At 45.1% G+C, this 25,645-nt stretch overlaps 1 protein-coding gene across 6 annotated transcripts in view; it reads left to right on the top strand.

The window, feature by feature from the left end:
• The first annotated feature begins 906 nt into the window (after positions 1–906).
• The window catches only part of Bbs9 (Bardet-Biedl syndrome 9), a 369,513-nt gene continuing 344,774 nt past the window's right edge, over positions 907–25,645 (top strand). For 3 of the 6 annotated variants that reach the window (XM_076939720.1, XM_076939719.1, XM_076939715.1), the window contains exons 1-5: positions 907–1,530; positions 1,908–1,963; positions 12,471–12,593; positions 19,760–19,907; positions 24,064–24,128. In XM_076939720.1, the coding sequence (XP_076795835.1) occupies positions 12,482–12,593; positions 19,760–19,907; positions 24,064–24,128 (325 nt within the window). In that variant the 5' untranslated portion in view covers positions 907–1,530; positions 1,908–1,963; positions 12,471–12,481. The remainder of the gene's footprint in view (positions 1,531–1,907; positions 1,964–12,470; positions 12,594–19,759; positions 19,908–24,063; positions 24,129–25,645) is intronic. The other 3 variants (XM_076939716.1, XM_076939717.1, XM_034510258.2) reach the window with 3 other exon arrangements.

Below are 25,645 nucleotides of genomic sequence, written 5' to 3'. Positions count from 1 at the left end.
CAAAAACAAACTTAAAAAAAAAAAAAAAAAAAACCTATCATGCAGAAATTCTCCAGAAATGCACATAGTTCGAGATCATATACAGTCCAACATGCAAGTCAATCAATGTAATACAGTACAGAAAGATTCAGGGAGAGAAATAGAATGGTGACCTCAATACATACAGAAAAGGCCTTTGACAAAAGTTTAATATTCATTTATGAAAAAAGCCCTGAAGACACAGTAGTGGGCATACTGAGTCGTGACAGACCTGCTCAAGTTTGCTTTCTGGTTCTTTGATAAGCACCATGACCAAAAATGGCATGAAGAGGAGGTTGTGCCTGTTTCACCTTGCAGCTCACGGTTAGGAAGTCAGTTCAGGAACCCAAGCAGGGCAGTGGCTGAAGCAGATACTGTGGAGGACGGCTGCTCCCTGGCTCCCTTTCTTTTACAGCCCAGACCCACACCGGCCTGGCCCACAGTGGGCTGGGCTCTCCCGCAACCATAAGCAATCAAGAAAATGCCCCGAGACATGTCCACAGGTCAACTGAATGTAGGTAATTTTCAGTTGAGGTCTTCCCTTCCTAGGTGTGTCAGGTTGACAACAAAGATTAGCCATCTGGACTATATAAATTAACGTATAGCCTATATTATACTACGTTGGAGAAACTGTAAATGTTTTTTCTAAACAAGTAAAGGAACGAGGGGGTCTACTCTTTACTGTTATTCAATATGGTGCTTGAACTCTTAGCTACAGCAGTTAGGCCAAGGAAAGAAATAAGACGGACTCAAACAGGAAAACCATTAGATGCTCAGGCCTAGACATTAGGATAACGCCCACCCACAGGAGGGCGTGGTCTGTGGCAGGAGCACTCCCGTAGAGGCGGGACTTCCGCCGACGCTACCGTGAGGGGACAGGCCCCGCTCAGGTGGTTCAGAGGTGCCCAGCCTCACCCCGCCCTATAGCCACTCTACTCCACAAGGGCGGCCCAGGAAACTACCCCTAAAGCTCATGCTCGGCCGCCCGGACTACAACACCCAGCAAGCCCTGCGGCCCCCGCGTCTGACTTGCGCAGTAGCCTCCATTGTAAAATGCTATGACAACAGGGCGAGGGCGGCTTGGATTTAGGCTGGAGTGGGGAGGTGTCTTCCACAGGCTGTTGTCTTGCAGCCTCACCCCTCTTACAGTCTCCCTGGTGGTTTCATCCTCTCTGTGAGCATCCAGACGTGGAGTTTTTCTCTCTTGTCTTGTGGCTTCCGAGGGATCCATGTCGTTTTACCTGCTTGTCTCTGGGGGATGACAAGAGGGTGCAGGGGATCTTGGGACTCACTTCACCTCCGTGGAGCCTGTGTTGCTGCTGGGCAGGATTCTGTCTGCTTGGGGACGTGGAAAACTTCGAACACAAGACCAAGAGGTACTAGTGGAGATAAGTGTTGTTTTTCCTTTGCACGGCTGTTACTTCTGTTCCAGCACTGGATCCTCGTCAGGAGGGAAGTCTGTGGATAGTGGGTTCGTAGCAACGGGAGGCAAAGCCCACTTGTTGTCACCAGGTAAGAACTATTCCAGAAATTATCTTCGGATGTATAAATGCATTGGCTACGCTTAGTCAGCAAGATGCCATCTAATGGTTTGGGGGATGTAGGACGATCGGTTCCTAGAAAGGAGGCTTGCATTCAAACAAACCGCTAACACGACGTGGGTAGATCCTATAAACACCTTTGAGGGAGGAGTGATTTTTAGGGAGTCCATGTAGCAGTCACATGGAGTAAGAGGGAGTAAGAGCTTCTTTCTCCTGTGACATTTCAACAGGTCTCGTGAGCAGAGCGTCAAAGCAGTTCTCAGTCTGCGACTGAAGCGGGAACATGTTGATACTCCCCCGTGCTGCCTGCAATAGGATTAATGGTTATCCTTTCTCTTTCCTTTGCAGACCACAGCAGTTTAGATGGACTAAGCTGATTTTATCAGCAGCTGCTCCCAAACAAGGTCTGCATTTGGCTTTGATTTTTCTGGATAAATGTATAGATTATTTTTTGGTATCTCACATCGTCTTTAAATATCAAATTGTGTCTAATGTATACACATCTTACTTTATACACACAAATTGAAAGCTCCTGGAGGGAAAGTAGGGTTTTTATATTTTCTCCCTTTTATTTTTTAAAAATTTATAACGTGGCCCAAGCTGGCCTGGAACTTACTGTGTTGCCTAGGCCATCTTTGAACTTGCCTTGCCCCAGGCTCCCCAAGTGTTGTTATGACAGGTGTGGGCCACCATGCAATGTATTACTGTTTGTTAGTATTCCAAGAGACCAGGAGTAACTTATTAGTAATATTTAAAAAGGATGGTGCTTGAGGTTTTTGGTTTTTTTTTTTTTTTTTTTTTTTGGTGATGGGTTGGACCATTATAAACAAGAGACTTTATTTTGAAAACCATTTACAAGTTATTTGTAAGAGTTAGGGATTTTTTTTATTATGTATAATGGTTGTGGTTAAATTATACCTCCCACTTAAAAATTGATTAGATTTTAATTTTTTAAAAATATTTCAGTGCATGTATGTGTGTGGACATGGGTACCACAGTGAGGGTGTGGAGGTTAGAGGACAACCTGCAAGAGTCAGTTCTCTCAAACCATATGGGTCCTGTCAGGCTTGGCAGCAAGCATCTTTGTTTGCTGAGCCATCTCACTGGCCCTATGGTATAGCTTCTTAATGGAAATGTTCTTTGTAGGGAAAAAAAAAATCTATTAGCAGTGCTGTAAAGTTTTATGACTTTTCAGATATATAGCAAGTCTCATTTCTCAGAATGTATGTATGCACTTGTGCGTGGTTGAAATATACCAAGTTAGTATAAAACATGTTTGCTGATTATAACATTTATAAGATATGGGGGTGTAGCTCTTTCAATACTCAGTAAAACATACATTCAGCCATATACATAAGTACTTGCACACACACATGCATGCAAACACACACATACTCACATACACAGGCATGTACATGGGCTCACTAGCACGCACACACACTTTCTGATCTGCCCTTTGGATGTCCCAGTTGAAATCCTTCTGTGCCTAGAAGACTCTGGTGTCACACATGGGTGACACCACCACAGTTATTTCCTCATTACTATTACTTGGTTATTACTGACTTTTATTAAATGGTTGTAGTGGGTATCCCTGAACACAGAGAAGGTAAGAAATCTGCCCAAGTGGTCACTTACTTGTATTTCAGTTTTATTTACGAGACAGGCAGTTTTAACACCTCACTGAACTAGACTCACACATCTAGAGCTGACTAACATCAATGGCCATATAAACCCAAAGAATGCAGTGGGAACAACCTGCAAGTCAGAGGCAGGCTCTAAAAGCAGGAAGTTGTCCTAAAGCTGCTGTTGTTCACATCTGGAACTTTCTCCAAATAATGTTTCTGTCATTAAATTTCAGGAAATAGCATCCGGTTGTCTGGTCCAGGACTATGGTACAGCCATGTAAAATTAAACAAATATTGCTTTGAAAGCAATATGGCAGCTGGGCAGTGGTGGTGAACACCTTTAATCCCAACACTGTGGAGGCAGAGGCAGGCATATCTTTGAGTTCAAGGCCAGCCTGATCTATAGAGTGAGTTCCAGGACAGCTGGAACGACATAGAGAAACCCTGTCTTGAACCACCACTCAAAAAAAAAAAAAAAAAAAAAAAAAAAGCATTATGATATTTTCAGGTACAGGGGTGGTGGTCAGATAGACCTATGTTCCTTCCGACATGATGGCCCAACCACCCAACCTCAGAGAAGGCCTTGATACTGTAGCATCAACTGATCTTGGCAGTGGGGAAATACAGTGGTCTAGGATATGCACTTTCTTAGCCAGTTATTTGGGGGAGGGTTAGTATGTTTTCTAGGCAGGGCTATGAGATTCTTTTCTTCTGCCTGACTGAGGTGCAGAGAGTCATCCTTGGGCTGTTGAGTAGTTCTTTCTCTCTGTCTTCCTCCCACTGAGCAGACTAGCTCTCCCTTCGTCTTCCCTTTGACTAGCTGCTGCAGTGTGGTAGGTCATTTATTCTTAGGTTGGTTGCTATTCCTTCTTAACAGTGCTTATGGCTCCACGTTTTCATTCTTTATGTTGTTTCAGCCATATTTGATGTAGTTGCTATATTAGTTGGCTTTCAGATCCTGTAACAATATACCTGAGTTAATTAACTATACTATAACAATACACCTGAGATAACTAATTTACAAAAGAAACAGTTTATTGGGCTCTTAGCTTCAGAGGTTCCAGTCCACAGTCACCTGTTGCTGTGGTGAGTACATGTTACCGTGGAAACACATGGCAGAGCAAAAGTGTTCACGTCAGAGCCAGGAAGCAAAGGAGAAGTGGGCGGCAAGGCACACAGCCCCACTTAGGGGGTTCCCTGATGATGATGACCTTGAATGGGGCCCCTCTTTTTAAAATTTATTTAATATTTCATTGACTTTTTTTTGTGAATTTCATATTATATATCCCAAACCCACTCAACTCTCTGTCCCAGTGTACCTTCCCTTTACCCTTGCAGCCTCCCCCCATCAAAAAAGAAAAATAAAAAAAAAATAAAAAATAAAAAAGCCCACTGGTGTGTCACATAGTCTACCCCTTTGTCCAACATCTTTACTTGTGTGGCTATTCATTGTAGTGAGTCATTGGTTTTGCTGGAGGCCTCTGGCTTCTGCTACACCATCATTACTGGATCCTCACCAGGACTCCTCTCAGATGTCCTGTTGTTGTCCTGTGTTGTGGACATCCTGTAGCTTTGGATCTGCAGGACTCTCCAGCAGTGCATGTATGGGCTAGATGTGGAGGTGGGTCAACTCAAAGCCTTGAGTCTGGGCCTGCGTGGCAGCTGAGCTGCTCAGCCCAGTGGCTCTTTCTTCCACACCCACTCCACCAAGGCCAGCTCTCCAGCACTGCAACTGGGCCCCCCCCCCCCCCCAAAGAGCCTGCCACAAAGCAGCCTGTGAGCCGTGCAGTTACCTGAGGATGTTTGGTATCATGCTTATAACAATCGGGCACAGCTTTCTCCATACACCCCCCACCTCTGAGCTCGACCCTTATTCAGTGTCTGGAGAGGCATTCTCTCCACCACATGTCTCAAGAAAGGATTTACTTATTTTGCTGCGCTGGGCTATGAGAAAAGATGCACCTTAGTGGGGCATGGTGGTGCACACCTGAGATTCTAGCACTCAGGGGGTGGAAGGTCAGGACTTCAAGGCTGGCACGGACTGTATAGCAAGTTTGAGGCCAGCCTGGGCTACATGTGACCCTGTCAAACAAACGAGAGAGCTGGTGTGTAGGGAGGTGATAAGACCAAAGTATATAATGTTACTATTTTTCCTGTGTATCTGGAGTATGTAATGAAAAAATTTGTAGTCTATTAAATACCATTGCTTCATTCAAGTAAAAATCCAATAAAACTATGATAAAGTGTTTAATGCATTTTTTTTTGGGTACTCACTGCCAGATTTAAGTTGGGTCATCTGGCAGTGAGTGTGATTATGTAAAACCCTTAGTCATGAGTGATATACTTTCCAGAAACCCTCACGTGTATTGGAACTATATTTATATCCCCCTTCCCCACTTTCGAGGCAGGGCCTCATGTAGGCCAAACTGATCTTACTATGTACTGGAGGCTGGCCTCGAACTCCTAATCTTTTCATTGTTATCTTCCCAATGTTGGGATTACAGGCATGCATGCCATGCCCAGTATTAAGCAGTGCTGGAGACTGAGGTCAGAACTCCCTACGTGCCAGGCAAGCATTCTGCCAACTGGGCTATATTATATACCCAGCACAGTAACTTCTTTCTTAGCAGAGGTAAAGGATGGTGGATGGAATCCCACACATGCTTTTTCTGTGTATGTTGAGTGAATGTGTGTGTACTTGGTTGGGTGTGTGCACATGCATGTGGAGGTCAGAAGTTAACCTCAGTTTTGTTCCTCAGGAACATCTTTGTCTTTTTCACACAGGGTCTCTCAGTGGCCTGGAACTTGCTGCTAAGGCTGTGCTGGCCAGGGAGCCTGAGGGACCCTCCTGTCTGTGCCTCCTAGTGCTTTTCTACCTGGCTTTTCTACATGGGTTCTTGGGATTGAACCCAAGTTCTCATGCTTGCAAGGTGAGCCCGGCACTTACTGAGCCACCTCCCTAGCTCTCCTTTTCTGTATCCCTGTATGGCTTGGAATTTGCTATTTAGGCCAGATTGGAAGGAAACTATAGCTTCTACCTCTAAATGCTGGTATTACAGACTAGTGTATCCCTCACCTGGCTTTGTTTGTTTTGTTTTTGTTTTGTACAGGGTTTCTCTGTATAGCTCTAGCTGTCCTGGAACTCTCTCTGTAGACCAGGCTGGTCTCAAACTCAGAAATCCGCCTGCCTCTGCCTCCGAGTGCTGGCATTAAAGGCGTGCACCTCCACTGCCTGGCTCACCTGGCTTTTTTTTAAAGATAACTTTTTACAATGTAAGGAAACATATATAGAGAGGGATCCCCTGCTTAGATATCACAATTTTCTGTTTTGTGTTGTTTGAGACAGGGTTTCTCTGTTTAGCTCTGGCTGTCCTGGAACTCACTCTGTAGACCATGCTGGCCCCGAATTCAGAGATCTGCCTGCCTCTGCCTCCAGAGTGCTGGGATTAAAGGCGTGCAGTGCACTACCACTGCCCTGCCCGCCTCCCCCCCCCCCCCCCCTTAATACACTATTTTAAGACAAGGTCTAACTATGTAGCTCAGACTGGCCTAAAACTTTCGGCAATCATACTGTACCTCCTTAGACTCATGACTACTAGGATTAAAAACCATGAGCCAATATGGCTGGTTTGTTGTTACTTTGAATTTGTCATTTTGCAATAATTTCATTAGAATATATCTTGAAAATTAACATATCACAATCTCAGAAATGTTTTCCTATAACAGTAATATAAATAGTCTAAACCCATAAACTGATAATATTAAACTAAACTACAGTATTTTTTAATTAGACTTTTGGGTAGCATATAAAGAAATGGGTTTCAGGGGTGAGGAGGGAAGTCCCAAGACAAAGGAGTGTTGCCACCTCTGCCACTGCGAGGGTCCCAGCCATGGTCGCTCAGGGACTTTGAATGTGTCGGGGATTGCTCTTAGCCAACTTGTGTAGGAAAGGAAAGCTGCGGGGTTGGGGTGGGGGGTGAGGGGGGACTGAAGGCCCGCACGTGCGAGCGTGGATCTCTGAATCTTGTTGGGCGGTTGGTGATTCCCACTGCTCCGAGACTGGAGCCAGACACAAGAGAGGCTGAGCTGGAGTCCAGAGACAGGCCTCAGAAACTGCCTCCAAGATCCCTGGGACATCTTCACCTGTTGAGTGAGTTGCTCCACCCCCTACCTCCCACCCCCAACCACAGCTTTGCCTCTTAGCACCAATCACAGTCACTAAGGCTTGTGGTTTAGACCAATCATGGCTTTCTTAGCACCAATCATGGTAGTTCGTCTGCCAGGGTATGCACTCCACCTCCGGCCAAGGCAGAAATGGTTCATGAAGGCATGTAACAGCATAGAATCAGGGCCAATGCTTCTAGGAGCCAAGGCGTCTTAAAGTGTCTGGGATGTGCTCAAGGCTGCTAGTGCTGGCGTAAGAGTAGTGGGCTCAGCTGTCACACAGCCTGGGCAGTGAGAGTTCACTGGTGTGCGCAGCTACGCCGTCCTGACGTCTTTGTTTAGCCATAGGAAATGGATACGTTCCCTACAGGAGTGCTTACGCTACAGACTGACAGAGCTCAGCACTAACAGCAGTGTTGAGCATTTCGTTTTAGAGAAGCTTTGATTGTCTGTATATACATATATCTCTGCGCGTGTGACTGCAGTACCCACGGAGGTCAGAAGAGGGTGTCAGATCCTGGAAGCGGGTTTTAGGCTGACTGTTTTGAGCTTCCTGATATGGGTGCTGGGAGCCAAACTTGGGTCCTCTGCAAGAACAATATGTACTTTTAGCCACTGAGCCATCTAGCCCACAAGACTTATTTATTTTATTATTTTAAAATTATTGCAAGGTGGTGGTGGCCCACGCCTTTAATCCCAGCACTTGGGAAGCAGAGACAGGAGGATCTCTGTGAGTTCGAGGCCAGCCTGGTCTACAGAGTGAGTTCCAGGACAGTCAGGACTACACAGAGAAACCCTGTCTTGAAAAACCAAAAAAAAAAAAAAAAAAAAAAAAAAAATAAGAGTAGTATGTGCTCTTAACTGCTGAGCCGTCTCTTTAGCTCTCGCCAATGGCTGTTTTAAACAGTGCTTTAAAAATACTGAGCATCTGCCTAGCACTCAGGAAAAGGTGGGTCTCTCTCCTCTGTCTTAATAGTTTAGCAAATGACACACTAAAAGATATTTAGGGCCAGGTGTGGGAGGATTGGGAGTTTAGGCTAGCCTGAGGTACATGAAACCCTGTCTTAGAAAACAAAAGGAGCCGGGCGGTGGTGGCGCAGGCCTTTAATCCCAGCTCTTGGGAGGCAGAGGCAGGCAGATTTTTGAGTTCGAGGCCAGCCTGGTCTACAGAGTGAGTTCCAGGACAGCCAGGGCTACACAGAGAAACCCTGTCTCGAAAAACAAAGAAACCAAACAATCAAACAAACAAACAAAAACTCTCAAACAAAAACAAAAACAAACAACAAAACTCTCAAACCTGTCCCCCCCAAAAGACCCAAGGAAGCTTATTTTGTATCTTGTCAGGTGTCAGTGTTAGGAGGAAGCTGGTCCCACTGTGCCTGTAGCCAGGGAGCTGAGAGGCACTCAGCTGGCTTTCTCCTTTTATGAGTTTAGGACCCAAGCACATAGAATCCTTTAAGGTAGCCCACAATTTTGGGGTCTTTTCACCCCAACCTACCCTAGAGATCTCTTCACAGACCTGCTCAGAGATTCCCATGGTGAGCTTAAATCCTGTCAGGTTGACACTGGGTTTCCATTTATTGATTGATTGATTGATTGATTGATGGTAGTCCTGGGGATGAGCCTAGGACTTAGGACACACTAGGCTCCAAGAGTTCTATCACCAACTATCTCTCCAGCCCTTTAAACAATTTTTAATTTTGAGACAGACTTTCACTAAGTTGCCCAGGCTACCGTTGAATTCATTTACTCTGTAGCCTATGCTGTCTTCTGTTGGTTCCACAGTCACTGGAGTCCCGGGCGTGTGCCAGTTGGCTCCTCGAAGGAGGTGCAGCAGGCTCCCACCTCAGCTCACATGCTGAGCAGCCTGCGGCTGTTGGTTGGCCATTTGCAGATCTTCAGTGGAGAAACACCAGTTCATCCGTTTGCTTTTGGTTCTTATTCCTGTTGAACTGGAGACATTCTTTATATATATTGGATGCTATCTCTGTATTGGATAACTGAACTGTGGAACGTTTCTCTAATTCTGTAGTTTGCATCTGCTGCATATTTAACACTTAAACAGCAACCTTCCCTTTATTTTGTAGACGAAGAGGCTGAACTATATAACAGGGTTAGTAGGTGCTTTTCCCATCGTGCTGACTGAGTACCTGACTGTGCAGTTTACGAAAGAACATGTTCATTTGGTTCAGTGTTTGAATGCATGGAGTTCACCATGGCAGGGGGAAGTGAGGTGGCTGGTCACGTGGCACCTGCAGTTAGGAAACTGGGGTTCAGCTGTCATCTCCCCGGCTCCATTTTTACCCTGTCTGTGACTGAAGCCTGGGGAGTGGTATTACCCACTGTGCTGTTTAGTTTATTGTCAACTTGACACAGACTAGAGTCTGGGAAGGGGAAGCTCAGCTGAGGAGCTGCCTCTGTTGGACTTGGCAGTGGGCATGTCTGTGAGCCATTTTCTTAGTTGTTAACTGATGTGTGTAGGTTTGTCCCACTGTAGGTGGAGGCATCCCTAGGGAGGTGGGTCTGGGCTGCATAAGAAAAGTAGCCGAGTAAGGTAGGGGAGAAGCCGGTTAGCAGCATCCCACGTGGTCTCTGCTTCGGCTCCTGCCTCCAGGTTCTTACCTTGAGTTCCTGCCTTGGCTTCCTGTCATGATCAAGTATGACCTACGAGTCAAATGAGTCAAATGAGCCCTTTTTGCTGTCAGCCCATTGTGTTCTACCTCTCAGCTAAAACGTTCAGGAAACACCTTCAGAGACGTGCCCATAAGGGGTCTCCTAGGGAGTTCCAAATCCAGTCAAGTTGACAAAGGTGGTTATCACACTTTGTGTTGCATGGCTGAGTGGCTGTGTGGTTGCATACTTGGTGGGTGCTGTCACAGCAATCCAGACTCACACAGCCTGTCTCCAGTGTGTGAGATTTTCAGCATTCTAAGACAGTTTCTTAGTTTATTTTAGGTGGAAGAACATGGCCTTGGTTTCTGTGATTCCTGCGTGTAGAAGGCCTACTTCAAGGAACAGGTTGTTCTCTGTGTTTAAAAAGTACAGTTGATCTTTGTTATTTTCTGGTTCTGTATTTGTGAACATGCTACTTGCTAAAAGTTAGTTATAATTTCAAAATCAATGTTCTCAGTGCTTTGAAGTCATCTATGGCTGCTGCTTCAACAGTGAGGATGGCAATATACAGCATCCCACAGATGCCAAGGCCACTCTTTGTCTTTTTCCAATTCTTATGCTATCAACAAGAACAAGCTGTGAGAGTCTGTTCTTTCTTCCATTCTGAGTCCCTGGGATCAAACTGAGGTCAGCAGGCTCAGTGGCCAGCCCCGCTGAGACTTCTCACCAACTCGGCATTTCCTGTTTTGTGTATAAGCAGTGGTTAGTGGTGGTACATGCTTTTAATCCCAGGACTCAGAAGTCTGAGGCAGGGGATTGAACATTCAAAGCCAGCCTGAGCTACACAATGAGACTGTGTTTCACAAAAGCAAAGCAAGACAAGACAAAACAACAACAAAAGAAGTAATTGTTGAAGTGCTAACAAAGGTTCCTACAAGCAGGGAAACTGAGAGAAAACCCGCATGATAAAAACCACTTTGGTCAGGCTGGTAGAGTTACAGCACTCCTGACTGTGAGTTCAGTGGTTATGAGGCAAAAATATTAAAAAGGTGTCTTTATACAGAAATACATAGTGACACTGCATACTGAGCCATAGAAATGTGAACGGTGGCTCTGTAACCAACGCATTTGAACTGAGTGTCTGTGGAGACCTTCTGTAAGTAACTGGTTAAGGAAGAAGTAATTCCCTAAGTACCACTGATGGCTGTACCATGAAGGGAAGTTTATGTACATTAGAAATTAATGCAGAAGCTGGGTGTGGTACTCCAATCCCAGTTGTCAGTGGGAGTTGGGAGAGTTGCTAGGTCACCTTTGAGCTATGGTCTGAGACTCTGAGTAAACAAGTAGAGGAATGTATAATCTGCGGGTCTCTGTGCTGATTCCCAGCTACTGTAAGAAGCGGCTTCTCTGTTGAGGCCTGAGATACCCCAGTGTCTTGAAGAACATTCTTTCCCTTCTTCTCTAGCAGTTTCAGCATTTCAGGCTCTAAGCCAAGGTCTTTGATTTTTTTTTGAGTTGATTTTTGTGCAAGGTGAAAGATATGGATTTACTTTAATCCTTCAGAGGATATTCAGTTTCGCCCTCACTATTGATTGAACATGATATTTTATCTCTACTGTTATGTTTTGCCTCATTTGTCAAAAGCTAGGAGGTCATAGTTTTGTTGGTCTATATGTGGGTCCTCGTGCTGTTCCCGTGCTCTGCCTGTCTCCTTACACCAGCACAAGGCTGTTGTTATCACTGTGTAATTTGAGGTTGGGTCTTGAGAGCCTCCAGTGTGCTCTTCTCACTGAGGATCACCCTGCTATTTGTGATCTGATGTGCACACTTGGATGCTTTTCTAGATCTGCAAAGTATAACATTGGGATTTTGATAAACATTACATTAAGCTTGCAGATTGCTTTTGGTGGTATATCCATGTTGTAATATTAATTCTGTTAACTCAAGAACACAGAAGATCTTTCTGTCATCTGGCATCTTTGATTCCTTTTTCAGTCTTGATGTTTCAATTTGTTGCTTAGGTGTCTTTGCAGGCACTTAATATTTAAGGTAATTTATCTTACCACCATTATTTTAAATATGTGTGTATATCTGTATGTGGGTTTACGCACTTGAGTCCAGTGCCAGTGAAGGCCAGAAGAGGGTAACAGATATCCAGGCCTTGGAGTTGAGGGAGTTATAGCCACTCACTGTGAGTGCTGGGATTCAGACGCAGGTCCTCTGGAAGATGGAAATGCTTTCTCATCTGCCAAGCCATCTCTGTGGTCCACAGGTACTTGACATTTTGGGGAGTTGTTATGCATAGGTTAGTTTTTCTAATTTCTTTCTGGTATATATGAAGGCTATATTGATTTTGTATCTTGTAGCTTTACTGTGTTTCTACATCTAAGAATTCTCTTGTAGAGTACATAGAGTCTTTTAAAAATAGAATCATGTCATCTGCAAATGGGATAATTTGACTTCTTTTCATAAGGTTAATTTTTATTATAAACGAATGTTTTATTTTTAGGTTGAAAGGAAATGTCCTTATTTAAGGCCCGTGACTGGTGGTCTACTGTGCTGGGAGAAAAAGAAGAATTTGATCAGGGCTGCTTGTGCTTGGCTGATGTCGACAACAGTGGAAACGGACAAGGTGAGGAACCTGTGTGTGCTTTTCTTGTCCCAGTGTGGGGATTGAATTCAGGGCCTCACACATGCCAAGGAGGTTTTCTGATACTGGGCTTTAGTCTGCACCTCTCCAGTGGAGCTGAGCATTAAAGACAGTAAATAAAAATGACTCGGTTTTAAAAGCATGAACTACTTAAGAGAACACGACTAAACTGTCATAAATATAACCCAGGGTTGAACATATCATACGTCATCCTCCTTCTCCTTTTTTTTTTTTTTTTTTTGAGATAAACTTTCACTGTGTAGTCCAGGCTGGGCAGATCTCACTCTGGTCCTCCTGGGTTTGGGATTACAAGTGTGTGCCTCTGTATCTGGTATTTCTCTTACAAGTAACGTGTATAAGGCAGGCTGGCAGATGTGTTCTTACCTCTGTTTTATTTATATCACGTGGGCTTTGTTCATGCCATCATATTACTTGGTAGAATTAGTGGACAAGTCACATGGCACCACTCGGTATGCTGCCAAATGGGGTCTTCTAGGGTAGAGCTAGTAAAATATTTAATGATTTGAAAAATTCCTTTTAGAGATCATTTACAATGAAAATGATGTACTCTTCTAGTAGATTCTGAAAGCATCAATGTCATGATAAAGCCACGAGGATTCTGCTACCGAGGAGGGACAGTCAATACGACATTGCTTTCATTTTGTTTTAGAGAGACCAACTACTGTCCTTGCTTCTCTGCATAGTCGTGTGTTTCAAGTTTTAAAAAGGGTCCAGTTTTTTTTTTTTTTTTTTTTTTTTTTTTTTGGTTTTTCAAGACAGGATTTCTCTGTGTAGCTCTGGCTGTCCTGGAACTCACTCTGTAGACCAGGCTGGCTTCGAACTCAGAAATCCACCTGCCTCTGCCTCCCAAGTGCTGGGATTAAAGGCGTGCACCACCACTGCCTGGCAAGGGTCCAGTTCTTTATACAGTATGAAATTAGTACTATGTTTGAATAACTTGTATATCACAAGCTTTTGTTTTGCAATTCAGATAATCATTGGCCTCCAAGAAAGAACATTTAATTTGCTGATATGAATATTACTTCTTTCCTTTTATTTTATTTCTATTTTATGAATATTACTTCTTTCCTTTTATTTTATTTCTATTACCTGTAATGAAAATGTGTTAGCAAGGGGCAGGGTGGAAAGAGAAAGTTACATTTGCAAAGGAAGCAAGGGAGAGGACTGGGAAGAGGAAAGGAAGAGGAGGAGGAAGAAGAGAAAGGGGAGAAGGAGGGAGAGGAGGCCCAGCAGAAGGTCTTCAAGTACAGAAGTGTCATCTTATTTATTTTTGAGAAGAATCCAGTTCCTCCCTCCTACTGTGAAGCTGAGTAGGCCTCTGTTCAGAGGCCGCCCTGGGAGCTCAGTGATCATCCAGCACGACTCTTGGAAGCATATGGCTTCCCTCTTGTTCACATGAGAGTCATGAAGACACCTACCCAGGCAACATGCTGAAGCTCACTCCTGTCTAAAGTGTTAAAAGCTCAGCTTGGATGAAAACTATACTTCTGAAATATGTTGCTTTTATTTATTTCTGTTAGGGTTCCATCCTGGGGTGCTAGTTGTGAGCACTATCTTCTGTTTTCCTAATCTGTGCTATATAAATGTCATTACATGTTGTCTGCCAAATAGACAAAACCAACGATTCTCATTTCCCAGAGCTGGATAGCTGTCCTGTAGTATCCGGGAGTGATGATTATATATGAAGATTGTCTGTTCTAGATGGAGAGCCTGTATGGTGCTATTCTCTGGATGCATGGGGTGTTGGCTCAGGTGTGTGCACTGTGAGTACTCAGAAGTTGCACGGCCTACTACAAAGCTGGACAATCTCTGTTGATCTGAGGGAGGAAGGGGCTGATGTAAACAGTTTGAGATATGGTCTTTTTAGGATAACAGTATCTCAGAGGGTTGGAAATAAGTGCTTAGAATGTGTGAAGACACATGGGGTCAGACAATGGAGTGAGAGGGAAGGAGGTGTCAGACCGTAACTTGGAGACTGTGAGTAGTAAACGGCGTAGTTTGGGAAGTAGTCAGAAATAGATTTTGAGAGGCCTTTCAGAGAGTCAGAGGAAACAGCTGGGCTGGCTTCTGGGAAGCAAGGTAGGCTTGTTTGTTTGTTTATAAAGGGTCTCATATAGCCAAGACTCTTCTTCACTTCACTGTGTAGCTGAGTCTGACCCTGAAGTTCTGATCCTTCTGCCAGCAGCTCCCGAGTGTTGGGATTACCACTACATGCCACTGTGCCTACTTTTACACGATGCTGGGATGGAACCCGTATAAGACCATGCTAGACAAGCACTTTGCTAACTAAGCTACAGCCCAGCTTAGAGGCAGAGTTTTTAATGACAAGAGGAATGAAAGGTTCTCAGTCATTTACTAGCAAGCGGCTCATTAGTGTTCTATGTAAAAAAAAGATAGATTTTTTTTAAAGATTACTTTAAAAAAACTTCACGTGTCCATCTCTGTGTGAGTGCAGGTGGCTGCAGAGCCCAGGTGCTGGATCTTCTGCAGTGAGATTTTCAGGTGCTTAGCTGTGAGCGACCTGACATGGATGCTGAGAACCAGGCTGGGCTCCTTAGTAAGAACAGTAACAGCTGGAGAGATGTCTCCAGCTGCTGGTAGTGTTCTGGCTGAGGGTGGGTGAGCATTCACTACTAGATATGCAGGGAGTGAGGGGATGGCAGGGTGGGGGTGGAGAGACTATGGCTCTTTAGGAAAACCTGCTATAGAAAGCAAAAGTAAGAAAGACTGAGGACAATGTGTAGCCTAGAGATTTCCCCACTGTGACAAAGACAAGAGGACAAGATAGAGAGTTCCCAAGCCTGTTTAAATCTGGTCAGCCTTTTCACCCCGTAGTCCACCCCATCCCCACCAGTCCTCTTTATCAGACCCCTTTAAAGACAGCTGCTTTATCAGTTCACCCTCTGGGCTGCTGTCTTCCTGACCCTCTGGAATTAGTAAAATTCAAAGCAAGTATTCAGGATTCTCGAAGAGCTTGGGCATTTGATTTTTCCAAGTGCATCTGTGGCAGTCCCTGCCGTACTGTTCTGTTGCTGTAAAGAGACACCATGACCATGTCAATTCTTACAAAAGAAAGCATTTAGTTTGTGTTTGTTGACAGTTTCAGTGGGTTAGAGCACATTGTCATGGCCAAAAGCATGACGGCATGCAGGCAGACTTGATACTGGAGGGGGAGCTGAGAGTTTCTCGTTCAGATGCTCAGGCAGTGGGAAGAGAAAGGCCTGGGCCTGGCTTAGGCTTTTGAAACCTTGAAGACCATCTCCAGTGTCACACTTTCTCCAATAAGGCTATCTCTCCTAACTCTTTGAAACAGTGCCACTCCCTTGTGACCTATCCTTCAAATCTGTGAGCCTCTGGGAACTGTTCTCATTCAGGTCACCTTCAGTCTGGTAGAGAAGAATTCTAGGACAATTCAGCTTAGGGCCAGGAGAGACGACTCAGTGGTTAAGAGCAGATAGTGCTGTTGCAGGGTATTTGATCACACTGTCAACCCAGAGACTGTTATTTATTGGGAAAAAACCCTGTTTCTAGTTGTGGTGTGTGGCTCATCCCTTAGTACAGTACACACCTTTGGCTGACTGGAATACAGACATGCTCTTAGTATACACCTTTAACCTCAAATAATGAAGGTAAAGTTAGTTTGTAGAAGGAAGCACCCATGTTTAAAAGTGGTGTCTAATAGAGTGGCAGACAAGGTGATGAACCAGAGAAAGATTTGACAGAATAGGATACATCTAATCTCATGAGAAGAGAGAGGAAGCCACTTAAGAGAGAGCAGTGGAGGAGAGAGAGAAGAGAGAGAGAGAGAGAGAGAGAGAGAGAGAGAGAGAGAACAGTTTTACCAGGAGAGTTGACGGAAACAAGCCAGATACAGATGAAGACAGAATGTGGTGGAGAATGAGCAGGGTCTAGGATATTATAACAGATTGCCAAAGTTAGTTTGAGGCCAAGCAGAACAATTCAGTGAGAAACTGAGAGAAGCCAGATTGAGTCAGTCAGCTTGGAGTGGAATTGAGCCAAAACAGCTGAGTTGAACCAATCAGCTAGGGACCAGAAAGAACTAGGAAGGGATGAACTTATTCAGGAGTAAGTCGTGAATAAGAGGCTGAAAACATTCTAGGCCTAGATTTGATTGTACGGAGGCTAGAAGCTTCCAGCACTAGGCCTAGGTCTGCAGATGGAGGCAGTAAGCTTCGGAGATGACAGCTTCATCAGGTGAATAAAAGTCATATTTACACGATGCTTTTCCAGAGGACAGGATTCAATTCCCAGCACCCATCTGGGAGCTCACAATTGTCTGTAACTTCAGTTCCAGGAAATTCGATGCCATTTTCTGGCCTCTGTGGGCACTAGGCTGACTTACATATGTTGTCATTTCTCCTTTCTGTCTGGGTGGCTGATGGCAGCAGACGTCTAGTCCACCAGGATGTTGTGGGCAACGAGCATGTGCTGGTCTCTGTCAACTTGTTACAAACCACAGTCACCTCTGGTGAGAGAATTTCAATTCAGGAGTTGCCTCTATCAGAGTGTCCCGGGATGTGTATCTGGGGGCATTTTCTTGATTAATGATTGGTGTTAGAGGCCCCAGTGTACTGTGGGTGGTACCATCCCTGGGCAGGTGATCCTGGGCTGTATAAGAAAGGAGACTGAGCCAGCCATGGAGGAGTATGTTCCTCTGTGATCTCTGCTTCTGCTTCCTCATTCCCAGTTCCTTCCCCAACTCATGGCATTGATGGACTAACCTTTAAGCCCAACAAACCCTTTCCTTCTGTACATGGTTTTGGTCAGTGTTTTATTGCACCAATGGAAGCAGTTTAGGACAGAGCACCAGGTCAGATGATAATTTACCAGGTTGTGATAATTTATCTGTTCTCTTTCTTGGAGCAGTGTGCTCCATAAACCCACCTAGAGCAGGGGCAGGAGCCTTACAGAGTGGTGCTCCAGCACAACAGAAGGAGTCAAATGTCCTCCTTGTAGGGATATTCATGCTTATAGTTTACTCTCTGTGTTAATTTCTACATTAACTTTTTTCTTTTGCTACAAGTAATATGACGCCATGATAAATTTAAGTAAAAAGGCTATAGGAATGAGAGAGCTAACACTCCCCAGTCCCAAAGCAGAGTTTGTCTGGCTGGGACTTGGCAGGAACAGAACTGATCATGACTCCCCCGATCTTTCAGACCTCCAGGATGCTGCCATAGGCTCCCAGTGGCTTTATGTCTCCTTAGGACTGAAATCACCATGGGAATGCCTTTCCTGGAGGAATGCTGAGGATTTAGAGAATTAGTCTATGGGCGCTATCTGGTCAATGTCCTGGCACTGTACACAACTATTAAAGCCAATGTAGACCTCTTCCCGACTAAGTGGGGATTTGTTTCTTAGCATCATGGTAATGAACATCACTTCAGTGTCTGAAAACGGCAGCAGCTTATGTTATAGATGCTAAGCTCTGGAAAGCAAGATGTTGTCAGGGCCATGCTGTTTCTCAGGTTTCTAGCATTATTTTGTCTCTTCTAGTATTATTTTTTAAAGAGTTAATTTTTTGTGATTTAATTAATTTATTTAGTGTGTACATTATATGTGTTGGTGTAAGTTATGTGTGCCATATGTTGCAGTACTCCATGGTGACCAGAAGGGGGCATCAGATAACCAGGAACTGGAGTTGCAGGTGGTTTTGAGCCATCATGTGAGTGCTGGGAACGGAATCCAGCATTTACTTATGCAAGAGTTGTACGTGCTGTTAGCTTCTGGGCCATCTCTTTAGCACCCCTTTCTAGTTTTCTGAAGCTTCTAGGATCCTTTTCTATTTCTTCTAATTTGCAGTAATTCCACACACTCTGGTTTGTAGATGTGTCCTTCCAATTTCTGGCAGTATTGTCAGATGGATGTCTCCCAGCCTTGGCTTACCTTCACTAGTCTAGGCTGGACTTGAGCTCACAGTATAGCTCAAGATGGCCTCTAGTTCTTTGTCTTCCTTCAGCTTCTTTTGTAGTTTAAATGGGAGTGGCCCCTATAGGTTCATATATTTGAATTCTTGGTCCTTCGTTGGTTGGAATTATTTGAGAATTATTAGCAAGTGGCCCTGTTGGAAGAAGTGTGTCTCTGTGAGTGGGCTTTGAAATCATTTCAGCTCTCTCTCTCTCTTCCTGTCTGTCTGTCTGTCTGTCTGTCTGTCTGTCTGTCTGTCTGTCTCTGTCTCTGTCTCTGTCTCTGTCTCTGTCTCTCTCCCTCCCTCCTACTTTTGGGAGAGTATGTTAGAAAGCCCTTAGTTACCACTCTGGCATCATGCCTGCTTGCCTGCTGCCGTGCCTGCTGCTGTGCACCCTCCCATGGGGGTTGTGACTTTGTATCCATAAGTCCCCAAACAAACATTTTCTTGTATAAGCTTCCTTGGTCAGAGGCAGTAGAGAAGCACCTAAGGCAGCTTCCTGCATGCCTAGGATTCCATGCCTGTGCAGTCTCACGTTGTCTGCTTGTGTCATAATTTGGCATTTGGATTCTCCTTGCCTTTCCCCCTAAAGGACAGTCATATCCTCATTTTAACTTGGTTCTGTCTGCAAAGACTGTTTCCAAACTAGAGCACATACCCGGAGCAAGGATGTGAACACATCATTTTGGGAGACACAGTTTAAATTCCTGCACACATCCTTTCCTTCACCCTGTTTATCCTGTTCCCCCTTTTGTACCCAAGACCATTCACTGTAATGTGGGCATTCTAGTGAGATCCCAACATCCCACTTAGAGTGCCTTCAACAGTCATAATCAAATACAGAATTAGCATTCCATGATGAAGCCGGTTTGTAGTCTTTACCAGTCTTTTGAGACAGTGACTTGCTTTCACTGAGCTAAATTATGATGGATACCAGCTGGTGCTTAAGAAAACATGCTCCAATTTCCTAGTTTCCTTGACTTTTGGTGGTGTAGAGCTGTTCTTTGAGAGGGTACGTGTGACTCAAGTAGGATCACCTTAATCACATCATCTGTTGAAAAAGTGACTTTGGTGCTGGAAGCAAGGTTAGAATCTTTGAATATTCTGACTCCTTTAGTCAGAAGTCTGAAGAAGTTGATTCTTGATGATTTTTGCCAATGTCTGTTTCTTACTCTGTGTTTTCAAAATCTGTTTACAGATAAAATCATTGTGGGTAGCTTCATGGGATACCTGAGAATCTTTAATCCCCATTCTGTGAAAACCGGAGGCCCTCAGGCTGAAGATTTACTTCTAGAAGTGCATCTGCGGGACCCAGTGCTGCAGGTGGAGGTTGGGAAGTTTGTCTCGTGAGTAGAGCTCACTGACTGTGGGCGTTTCCCTCTTGGGGACTAGATCTGTCACTTAGAGTGATGCTTTCATGGATGTAAAAAATATTTCATGAACTATGTATGTTATAGATATATGTCATGCAGGCAAACTTTATGCTCTAAACCGTTTATATAGAAGCATGTACATCTAAGATGTGCTAACTTAGGGGTTTATTTGTGCGTGTGTATCTGTGTGAGTGCATGTGCATGTGTGTATGCACAGGTGCACACTCTGCCTCCTTTTCTTTGACAGAGTGAACCTTAACCTGGGGCTCGAAATTTTCTGTTTAGGGTATCCAGAAAGCCTCAGTACAGTCCTGTTTCTGCCCTCATTGGAGCTGGTTTACAGGAGTGTAAGGGATGCCTTGTGTGTTGTGAGGGTGCTGAGATCAGAAGAGTGGTCCTTACAATTGCTCACCAAGCTCACTGCAATACTGAGAACACTTTTATAGTAATGGGACTTGAGATATTAGACACATTACAGCACCAGGGCAAAGAGATAAGCTTATAAACAAAGCCAAATCAAGAAAAAGCAAATATTTATTTATTAAAGAACACTTCACTGGAGTCAGGTAAACATCTGCTTAATAAACAGAACAAAAGTTCAAATAGAAAAGTCCTGTCCTAAAAGAAATCTGCTTCAAAGTTCTTTCCTCCTCCTCCTCCTCCTCCTCCTCCTCCTCCTCCTCCTCCTCCTCCTCCTCCTCCTCCTCCTCCTCCTCCTCCTCCTCCTCCTCCTCTTCTTCTTCTTCTTCTTCTTCTTCTTCTTCTTCTTCCTCTTCCTCTTCTTCTTCTTCCCCCTTCTCTTCCTCCTCCTTTCCTCTTCTTTTCTTCCTTCTTCTCTACCACCCTTCCTTATCTCTGTATCTCCCTACCCTGTCTTTCCCTCCCTCCCTCCCTCCCTTTCTTCAAGAACTTCCTTTCTAGATTTCTGTCTCTTTTCCCTTCCCTTTCCTTCCCCTTCCCTTCCCTTTCCTTCTCTTTTTTCTTTTCTTTTTCTTTCTCTCTCCCTCTCTCTTAGTCAGTTAGTTGGTTTGTCTGTCTTAGGGTTTTACTGCTGTGGAGAGACACCATGACCAAGGCAACTCTTATAAGGACAACATTTAATTGGGGCTGGCTTACAGGTTCAGGGGTTCAGTCCATTATCATCAAGGTGGGAGCATGGCAGCCTGCAGACAGGCATTGGGCTGGAGGAGCTGAGAGTTCTACATCTTCATCTGAAGGCTGCTAGAAGACTGGCTTTCAGGCAGCTAGGATGAGGGTCTCAAAGCCCATGCCCACAGTGACACACTTGTTCCAACAAGGCCACACCTCCTAACAGTGCCACTCCTTGGAATAAGCACATTTAACCCCCCTCTCTTTCTCTTTCCTTGTTTCTTTTCTTCTTCCTTCCTTCCCTTTTTCTTTTGTTTTTCTCTTCTTTTTCTTTCTTTTTGGGGCAGGATTTTACTATACATCCCACCTGGAATTTGCTATATATTTCAGTTTGATCTCAAATTTGTGTTCCTACCACCTTAGCTTCCTGCTATGCATGAATTTTCTTAAAATGAAAAGTTTCCTTTCTCTTTCCTTCCTGCCCTTCTTCCCCTTTCTTTCTTTGTTGATTTAATTTAATTTAATTTTTGATATAGTTCAAGCTTGGGTTGGCTTATAACTTGCAATCCTCCTGCCTCAGCCTCTGCAGTCCTGGCATTACAGGTGTGTGTCAGCATGCCCACTGTGGTGCTCTGAGTGAGCAGTGTCCTCTGTAGGAGCCTGTATCCGGCCCTGGAGGGGGTGCTGTCCGGGGGAGTGTCCTCTGAAGGAGCCTGTATCTGGCCCTGGGGGGGCTGCTGTCTGGGGGAGTGTCCTCTGTAGGAGCCTGTATCCCGCCCTGGAGGGGGTGCTGTCCGGGGGAGTGTCCTCTGAAGGAGCCTGTATCTGGCCCTGGGGGGGGCTGCTGTCCGGGGGAGTGTCCTCTGAAGGAGCCTGTATCCGGCCCTGGAGGGGGTGCTGTCCGGGGGAGTGTCCTCTGAAGGAGCCTGTATCTGGCCCTGGGGGGGCTGCTGTCTGGGGGAGTGTCCTCTGAAGGAGCCTGTATCTGGCCCTGGAGGGGTGCTGTCTGGGGGAGTGTCCTCTGTAGGAGCCTGTATCTGGCCCTGGAGGGGTGCTGTCTGGGGGAGTGTCCTCTGTAGGAGCCTGTATCCGGCCCTGGAGGGGGTGCTGTCTGGGGGAGTGTCCTCTGTAGGAGCCTGTATCCGGCCCTGGAGGGGGTGCTCTCTGGGGGAGTGTCCTCTGTAGGAGCCTGTATCCGGCCCTGGAGGGGGTGCTGTCTGGGGGAGTTATGGAGTGCTTAGATGTGGAGCCGTGGAGGAAGCTCACTGGTGGGCTCTGAGAGGCTATAGCTCACACTCTTCTACGTGTTCTCTCTGGTTCCTGTGTGTGGCTGAGATGTGGTTTCTCAGTGTCTGGCTCTCGCTCACAAGCTTTCCCTGTCATTGCGAACAGCTAGCCCCCTGAACTGTCCTCCACTTCCTTAAGTGGCTTTTGGTCATGGCATTTTATCACAGCAACAGAAAAGTAACCAGCACATCCAGAAAACCTGTATTTCTTGGTCTTTTGAAAATACTGTGATCTGAGTGTGGTGATGCCACCTGTAATCCCATCATGGGAAGGGTTTAGGCAGGAATGCTTTGAGTTTGGGGCTAGCCTGGGCCACATGGAGATACCCTGTCTCAAAAACTCTAGACAAAGGAAACAAAAGAATGAAAACTCCAAAATTTAAAAGAGATTTATGACTAGAAATGGGACCAATGGGAAGGAGATGGGAGCAGCAGAGGGAGGGTCAGCAGGTTGCCTTATACACATCCTGGGAACAACACAATGAAGTCCACCATTGCATGCAATTACTACATGCTGATTTCAAAAAGCCAGGCAGCCAACTTGAGGCCTGGATCCTAATCTGAAAGTCCCCTTCCTGCGGTCTAACTTGCATTGGACCAGAAAGTGCTATGAGCTGCCAAGCAAGGTGTGTAGTTAATAGACCTACCTGCCGTGACCTCTGTGAACTACTGACTAGCACTGCAAAAATATCCCTCAAGGTGGAGTTGCAGCACTCATATCTTGGTGGTAACAAGTAGCTGTCTAATTGCACTTAATGCCCACTGAACAGGAGCGAAATCATGCCTGGTGCTAGAAACCTAGCCAACTACCTAGGCTATTAACAACATCCATCCCCAGCCTTCTGGGTGGAAACCAGGTCATCCACCCACCCACCCATCTATCCATTCATCTATCCATCCATCCATCCATCCATCCATCCATCCATCCATCATCTTTAAAGAGACAACCTGGGTGTTTAACATTCCAGCTTCCCCTATTGCTTGTCTGTGAGCACAAGGACCTTTGTGCCCAACACTGAGCAATGACAATATCAATATGCATCCTAATGTGGAGGGGAGAAAGTCCTCCTCTGCTCAAAGAACTATAAGCAGGCAGTGATGGCCCGGAGAAGGAGAACCAGGCACCCCAGGGTCTAGTGTCCTAACAGTTTGTACTTCTCCCTCCCCCAACCTCATGCCACAGTATAAAAGAAAAAGAGCCATAGGTGAGTTGGTCAGAAGGCAGAAGCAGAGCTTGGAGCTTGCTGTGCAGCCAATTTACAGAGGCTCAGGCTTGAGTTTTTAGGGCCCTGAGTTTGGTCTCTTCTTCTGTCAGCCCTTTCACACCTCTGTCCTTACTCGTTTTTTTTTTTTTTTTTTTTTTTAAGACAGGTCTTGCTATGTATCACCAGCTGGAACTCACTATGTAGACCAGTTCCAAACTCACAGAGATCTGCCTGCCTCTGCCCTCAGTGCTGTAATTAAAGTTGTGTCCACCATGCCTACCATCTCCCCTTCTTCCTCTCCCATTTATGTCTCTCTGTAGACCTGGCTGGCTCTGGGGAGACGTTGGCTGCCCTAACTCAGCCTTCTGAGTGGCTTAAATCAGAGGCCGGCGCCCACTGGCACGATTATTTCTCAGCTTAGACTTACGTTTGTGAATTGCTCTATTATCTTGTAGCTTTAGTTATGAGACCTTTTTGAAAATAATTCCTGACTTTGAGGTTCTATCTGAAACTAACATGTAAAAGCTTTTGAAACTGTCTTGTTCACAGAGGCACCGAGATGCTTCATTTGGCTGTGCTGCACTCCCGGAAGCTCTGTGTCTACTCCGTCTCAGGTAAGAGGACTCTCTTCTCATGTGGGATTTATATCACAAGCTGGGTGCTTGGTAGAAGAGTAGGTGGTATTTTAGGAGCGAAGACAAAGTGTTCATGTGAGGATTTCCTAGTCTCTGTTAGCCTCCCCACCAGGCATTATTCTTGTCTATACATTTCTTGGTCCACTATTCTTATTTATTCTTGTTTTAATCAGGGGGTTTCCTAGAAGCTCCCTGTTGTCAGGAATTGCGTCCACAATTGCCTGTGACTAACTGCAGGAGGCTCTGGTTCCTCAGGACCCCTGAAGCTTAAGAGCTGCTCAGCCATGGCCGACAGATGACTGGCTGCTGAATCAGACAGGTTTGAATGCCTTGTCCTTGGTCAGCCTCAGGTGTTTCTGTTGTAGTTCCCAGTTCCTGGCTTCTTGTCCTCACTCTGTCAGACCACAAGACACGTGATTTTGAGGTGAAATTGAGTTTTGTTCCCCGATGTGGTCTTGTGGGTACAAGTTTAGTGTGCAGACTCTAGTGTCTTGGTTTTTTAGCATTTTGGCCCTTATTAAAATTCAGGACATTTTAGGGACAAATGTCTGTTAACTTCTAAAGGCAGCCTCGTTACCCAGGGGCATGGTAGATGGTAGAAAACAACTAGAAATTGATGGGTGGCATTGAAGCAGGTGGCAGTCACTCATCTTTATTGATTGATGGATTGATTTTTGAGAAAGAGTCTTAGTAGCAGTGCAGGCTGGCTCAGAGCTCACTATATAGGCCAGTCCTCTTGTGTGTCTGTGTGTCCCAGTGCGGTGGTGCCAGCTCTGGGCCACCTCATCCTGGCAGGGCTTTCATTGTTGCTCCCTTCTGTCACCACTGTCATCTGTCTTTATCAGAGGTCTGATGGAGTGAATGCCACTGGTGTCATGGTGAAATGTGTTCCTAGGTGGCCATGGTGATGCTTGCCTACAATCCCAGCACACCGAAGCTAAGGCAGGCTCATTGAGCTTTAAAGGCCAGCAGGAGTTACATAGAGAAACCTTCTCTCTAGAGAAGAAGTTGGTATTTCTGGTGAAAGGACATGTATTTAGTATTCAATAATAGTATTAGTAATAATAATATAATAATAAAGATATGATATTTTGTGTATTTAGTTCTATTTTTTTCATTTTTGGAGACAAGATATTAAAAAAAAATTATTCCCTGGGCTACAACAGAGATGGCTTAAGGGTGTGAACACTGTTTCTCTTCCGAGGACCCAGGTTTGATTCCCAGCACCCATCATGGCTCATGACCATCTGTAACTCCAGTCTCAGGGGGTCTGATGTCTTTGGGCATTGATGAGGTGCAAAGATACGTGTAGGCAATACTCCCTACACATGAAACGAAGCTTAATAAATAGAAAAAAAAGTGTCTTCTTTGGCAACTTCATGCATAATTACAGTATTTGTAGATCATATCCCTGTGCCTGAACAGAACTGAGTCTCCCCTTCCCAGTGCCCATCAACTGCCAATAACTCCTCAGCCATGAGTGGGGCCTCATGGCC

Source organism: Arvicanthis niloticus, chromosome 8 (assembly GCF_011762505.2).
Source record: "Arvicanthis niloticus isolate mArvNil1 chromosome 8, mArvNil1.pat.X, whole genome shotgun sequence".
NCBI lineage: Eukaryota > Metazoa > Chordata > Mammalia > Rodentia > Muridae > Arvicanthis > Arvicanthis niloticus.
Note: the sequence above shows the minus strand (reverse complement) of the source record. Positions and strands in the feature narration are given on the sequence as shown.